Source organism: Protobothrops mucrosquamatus, unplaced genomic scaffold (genome assembly GCF_001527695.2).
Source record: "Protobothrops mucrosquamatus isolate PMUCROS unplaced genomic scaffold, P.Mucros_1.0 scaffold638, whole genome shotgun sequence".
NCBI classification, from domain to species: domain Eukaryota; kingdom Metazoa; phylum Chordata; class Lepidosauria; order Squamata; family Viperidae; genus Protobothrops; species Protobothrops mucrosquamatus.
The window spans coordinates 941,787-948,194 of record NW_015386930.1 but is presented as its reverse complement, the minus strand read 5'-3'; the positions used below and the strand labels follow the sequence as shown (position 1 = coordinate 948,194).

At 34.9% G+C, this 6,408-nt stretch overlaps 1 protein-coding gene across 1 annotated transcript in view; it reads left to right on the top strand.

Moving 5' to 3' along the window:
* NFASC (neurofascin) overlaps positions 1-6,408 on the top strand; it is a 93,186-nt gene that overhangs the window by 62,337 nt on the left and 24,441 nt on the right. The window contains exon 25 of the mRNA XM_029284475.1: positions 5,274-5,492. Coding sequence (XP_029140308.1) covers positions 5,274-5,492 — 219 coding nt within the window. The remainder of the gene's footprint in view (positions 1-5,273; positions 5,493-6,408) is intronic.

Here is a 6,408-nt window from a genome sequence, read left to right as displayed (position 1 = left end):
TATTGAGCAAGGTACCCCCTATACTATACCTGTACATTTGGTTTTTCTTGCCTAAATGTAGAACCTTACTTTTTTCACCATTGAATTTCATTTTGTTAGATAGCACCCAGTGTTCAAGTCTGTCCAGATCCTCCTGTATCCTAAGCCTGTCTTCTGGAGTGTTGGCTATTCCTGCCAGCTTGGTGTCGTCTGCAAATTTAATGAGTTCCCCATCTATCCCCTCGTCCAAATCGTTGATGAAGATGTTGAAGAGCACAGGGCCCATAACAGAGCCCTGGGGTACCCCACTACACACTTCCCTCCATGCAGATGCAGTTCCATTGAGGATCACATGCTGAGTACAGCCGGTCAGCCAGCTACGAATCCATCTAGTGGTGATGCTGTCTAACCCACATTTTTCTATCTTATCAAATAGTAGGTTGTGATCTACTTTGTCAAATGCCTTACTGAAGTCCAAGTAAATTATATCCACAGCATTCCTCTGGTCCACTAATTTTGTCACCTGGTCAAAGAACGCAATAAGATTTGTCTGGCATGATCTGTTTTTGACAAACCCATGTTGGCTTTTAGTATTGACTCTGTTTGCCTCTAGGTGTTCGTTGATTCGTTGTTTGATTATCTTTCCAGAATCTTCCCAAGTATTGAAGAGCTAGTTGAAGAACTAACATTTCATTGAAAAGGTTAATTGTTACCATGTGACAATGCAAGGCTCAAAGCAATCCATGAGTAATGGGAACTGTAAAGAGCCTTCCCAAAATTCTTAAGACCTCCCGTCTTGGGCAACAAATAAATGCACATTTTGGTGGCCATTTTTTATGCCCAGTAATGACACAAAACTACAAGACAACTGATAGTTGCATTTGCACCCTTGAAATTTTGTGCAACATATATTTTATCAGAGAAACAAAACTCAGCCTTTCCCGTTCTAATATGCTTTCCAGGTGTGTTGAATTACTGCTCCCATTTGAAGTCATATATTGCCTAGAGATTATTGGAGCAGTAATCCAATATATATCATCTTGAGAAACTAAGAAAATTTTCATCCTGTTGTAATTTTAAATTAAGATCCACTGCAGTTTTTACCACTTTTTCACTTATAATGAAGTGTTCATCTTTCTTATGGCTTTTCATCTAACTTCACTTTTGTGAACCTGTTCTTGCTCACTTCAAAGGGGATGGGCTACTTTTTGGTTTTTCAGTGATAGGGAACCATTTGCAGTCCAACTGGCTTTTAGGATTATGTCAAATGCCTTTCATTAAGTCATCCAAAGCCTCATTTGACATAATAACTCAAGAGATTGTGTACTTTTTCAGTTCAATTCTGCAACCATTTTTTTTCTTTCTGTTTGTGTCTCTCCTTGCTCACCCCATCCATTCTCTTTGTGAGAATGATTTTTGTGGAATCTGAAGAGGTCAAAAGCTAGCTGACATAAGATACAGGGGGGGAGCTAAATATAAACACATAAGCTTTATTATAGCTTGTGAAGACAACATATCTAATTACACAGAACATCCTCTTAAAATTTAAGATTATATTATCTTCAGGTCACATTTGGGATAGAACCTGTACTGAACTCTGAAGAAATGGAATAGCTTCTGTTACATAAAAGTTCTTCAGTTGACAATTAAAATTATACAAAAGATTGAAAATGAGAGGTTTTCTCTCTTTATTAAATTGAATGTGGGAATTAGATTTATGAAATAATTTCTGTAATACCAACAATCTGGAAGGAAACTAGCTCAAGGCTATACAGCCGTCTGTAAAAGTTTAAAAGATGCACAGATACTGATTTCAGGTTGAACCCTTCCAATAGTATAACAAAATCCCATGATATCGCATTACTGTAGATCACCAGGAGGATTATTTAAATACATCAGCTTTCCTCACTCCAGTATCCTCCAGATGTGTGAAAGATGCTTTTGTTGAACTCCAAAATTTCTAAAGACATCAGGTAGGAAAACAATTTTAAGTATTAAATTGTCATTTAAACAAAAACAAAAATCAGGAAAATTGGGAGGAAGAAGCCCAATTGTTTTCAAATAATCATAGGTATACATGGGCATTCTATTCAGAAGGCTGTGTTAACACTGATGATGTTCCCTAGTTTGGTAATGAAATGTCTGCAAGAGAACACCCAAGTTCAGAGAGCAGAAAGACCCCACAGTTCAACCTTCAGCTACAAATATTCTCTGCTTTCAGTATTCAAAAAGCAGTAGAGCCAAATTATCAAGAGTAGTCACACCCAGGGGTACATGTTTTCATATTGAATTCTTAGCATCTTATTTAGCTCAGGCTGATTTATTTTCACCAGTAGCTGACTAAAAAGGATTTATTTACAATCTTATTAACCAAAAGCATAGTTTTGCTCCTCATTCATGCCCTTTGGGATTGAGCTTCTCGTCTGAGTAGACTGGGAGCAAAACTCCAACATTAAATGCTATTCTTTGTTCATGTTGCCATAGTCTTAAATATGCATAAGGAAAGAGGTGAGGTAATACAATGGTGTGGAATTCTCATATTGACATTTTAATTATATCTAAGGCAAGCTGTGCCTTTCCTTGTGTTTACAGTATAATAGTAAAAAGTATAATCTTTTTCATAATACTGTATACAAGAACAGAATAATTCAATGTAATTATTTTTAAGCAAAAGACATGGAAATTTCACATGAACTAAATAATTTAGATGTATGAAATAATTTGCAATGTATAAAAAAATATCTATTATGTGTTTCTTGTTACTCTAATACTTAGGGAAAAGATTCACAACACCCTTTTGTACCTTTCCAAACCCTCTGCTGGGAGTAAGCTTATCAACTATAAAATTCTATAATTCTTTCTTGGGTTAATTTAATTTTGCTGTGCTTGGTCCATAATAGATTGGATCAAACTCTGTTTTCTTAAGAGTTTCTAAATCTAATGGCCTATTTAATTGAGACTTGGCTGCTTGGGTCCAATTTCTACCACTTTAACAGAGTAAGATTTATCCTACCAATGGGCCATTTAGCACAAAATGCTTCCTGCAAAATAAATGGCAACACCCAAAGGTTTTGAAAAAGATGTAACATTTCTAGATGTAGCAGAATTGTGACAGTTTTTCATTTCTTCACAACTTCTTAGTCCTTGAGGCATAAACTAATGCTCCACATTTTTATAAGAATAAAGCATAGCTGCTAATTGAAACCCAATTCTATTAAAACTTCATAAACACATCTGTAAAAGTCTACTCAGATGAGATTTTCACCTGTCCCTCTTATATGTCCTACCCCTTCTTTGACTGCAACAATATACATTAGCCTCCAAAAATATATTGGGGATGAGTAGAAAAACAAATTCTTAATTGCTGCCTCTATTAACAGTATTGCAAAACTTGGATATGTTGTTTTGGGGAACTCTTTATATTGGATTTTCATTTTTATGAGCTATTCTTTCTTTGTTCCATCAATAGAGAAGAATGAATTTCCCATGGCATATTTTAAGAGAATTACATTTGATTGGGGTTTTTTTGCCTTATTACCCATAATAAATCTTGGCCAAGTAATAGACTATGTTGAATCTTGTCAAAACTCCTTGGCACTGATAGACAGTTATCTTTCTTCTTTCCTTTGTGATCTGCCTCTTTGACAACCTCATTCTTACCAATTCCAGACAGGGGATAAATGAACTCGTGCATTTAATTTTCTATATCATAGTGTCCACTTGCAGAATATGCTTTTCAGATATTTCTACAGCAGAATTTAAAACAATAATCTTATTCAGAAACCTCTGAGGTGGCTATGTATTCAGCTTTAAGCAGTTGGCAACAATATCTAAGTAATCTCTTTGTCCCAAACCTGAAGTAAGCAGATTATAAAGAATAAGATTCTCAGTGTCCAGAACAAGTTAAACATGGATTTATTTATGTAATTCTTTCTTTGATTAGCAATCAGATGATTGTTCTTTAATGATACCCCTTAATTACAGAGCTATCTAAATTTCAGAGGGAAATAGAAAAAGGGAAAATAAGTGTCTTGTAAGAAAGGAAAATAAGGATCTAAAATTGCTTACCAACTTTAGGCACCTCAATCACAGACTGTGCTCTCTTATACATTATGCCTAGTCTATTTCTGTATAAATAGGGTAATTATTTAAATTTTACATTTATACATACGTATCACCATATGCATTGCCATATGCATTTTTTATGCAAATCTATTTGATATCATTTCTGTTAATGCATTTTGTCTCACGGGATAATGCATTAATCACGCACACACACAGACAACTTTTCTTTCCACACATAGGATGAGTTGTTTTTTTAAAAAAATGTTTTGCCATTATGATAGCATGAATTCTTTTGTGTTTCATTACTAATATCAAAATATTTCTATTAGGTTTAAAACAATCCAAATAACATCCCTAGAATATTTTTTTAAAATAATCATCCTAATTAATTAAGAATATAAAAAGATAAGTATGTTTCCTAAAGGACTACTTCTGAATTTGCAGTAGCTGGCTATTTTATTTCACAATGGATTAACTTTTTATTTTAGCAGAACCACTTGAAGATTCAATATTACTTTTCTTATTTGTACGTATACCTTCATTTTCTTAAAATGATAAGACCAAGTTAGAGTTTCTCATCACTGAAAGTGAGTTATTCTGCATTGTTTCATTTCCTTAGAGCTTCTTGTTGTTTCAGTTTGCTAAAGTGTTATTGGCTTTACTCATATTACTTTATTAAGACAACACAAATACGTTCTTCGATTCCTTGCTTTCTATTCCAGGTTTGTCTATATTTATTGCCCTCAGAGGCTGGAGTACTGTTAAGCTCTCAAGGCCACCAAGAGAGCAATCTGTTGAATCAATGAATAGAAAATTTAAAACAAATTTTAAATAAACAAATAGCTTGTTTATGAGAACTATCTGTTTGGGGTCTGCATGTTTGCCCTCTGCTTGTCCTCAGCATTTTTTGCATGCCCCTTCCTCTGAGACATTCCAAGCATCTCCCATAACTGACCATCCTGTCTTACTGAGCTGCAGAAATCTTACTATAAAACCACAAAGGAAAGAATGAAATTCAAGCTTTGTTTCTCTTTTGGAAAAAAAAAATTATTTAGTTAGAAGAATTATATACGCTGTTTACATTTGGCAGGATGTACGTGTGAACGAGTGTCTTGATCCATTTTGTCTTCACATGCTTGCATGTTTAGCTTCAACAAATAATTGGCAAAGCCAGAGAATTGAAATCATAGTATCTTTTAAAAGCAGTTTTTTGCACTTCCCTCTCCTAGTTTTAATCTCTCCAACCATCCACCAAACTACAGATGTTCCAACTGTGGCCGCAACCACCATTTCAGAAACTACTGTCCCAACCACCATTACCGAAGTTGTAACCACCACCACCACAGAAGTTACAACCACTACCACCACAGAAGCTGTAACCACCACCACAGAAGCTGCAACCACTACAGAGCCAGCAATCATCACCACACTTGTTGCTAGTACAATAGGTATCAAATACTGGGCTCTGCTTCTGTATTTTTCTCTTCCATTTATGTTACCTGTCTAAGCCCTTTCAGGGTCTTTCATATATATACTTTAAGCCTGATATACCAGCTTGACATCATGTAGATGATTTCTAAATCAAGCAGAACCAGGATTTTCCTATAAGCATAATGATTTTTTTCGGCAGCATATTGATCATTGGATTATGTTTTTAAAGATTCACTATGATCCCAAATGCTAAAAAGTCCATCCAGAACAATCTTGAAGCTATTTCTATAAAACTTTGTATCTCCAGCATTACTTCTTAGTCTGCCATAGACAATCTGGATTCTCCTTTTCAAGATGTCCTTTGTAGACATCACACAAAGCCAGATTCTTTTCATTTGCATTCTAATAGATTATGCATAATTACAATGGGTAGAATACCAAAATGGTATTTTTTTTATTCGCAAAATAGCATACCAAGGATCATTTCCAGCTGAAGTATCTAAATTATTGACATTTCTTCAAGGAAAAGTTGATAATTAAGTAACTTCATTCAGGATGGCTTGGAATGGATCTCTTTGTAACCATATGTACTGTTTTATTGTTCCTCATTTATGAAGTGACATACTAGAAAGCACAGGGATCCCCTATCAAAAGATGGACTCCGAGGTCTTATGAACTTAGATATAAAGCTTAGAGATTCTAGCTCTGATCTGTTTCAATCTGGAGTATCACCAGAACCAATATCAAATTCAAATAGAACCAGAATTGAATGTAATACCAGTTTAAAACACAATATTTTTACTGAGCAAAGAAACAGGAAGTCTTCCATTCTGAAGTTTTTTCTAACTCATTAACAGCAGCTCTGTCTTGGATCTCCCCATGGAAGAGGTATGCTTAAGTGTAAAGCAGTCAGTAGCATTCAAGCTGTTGCCT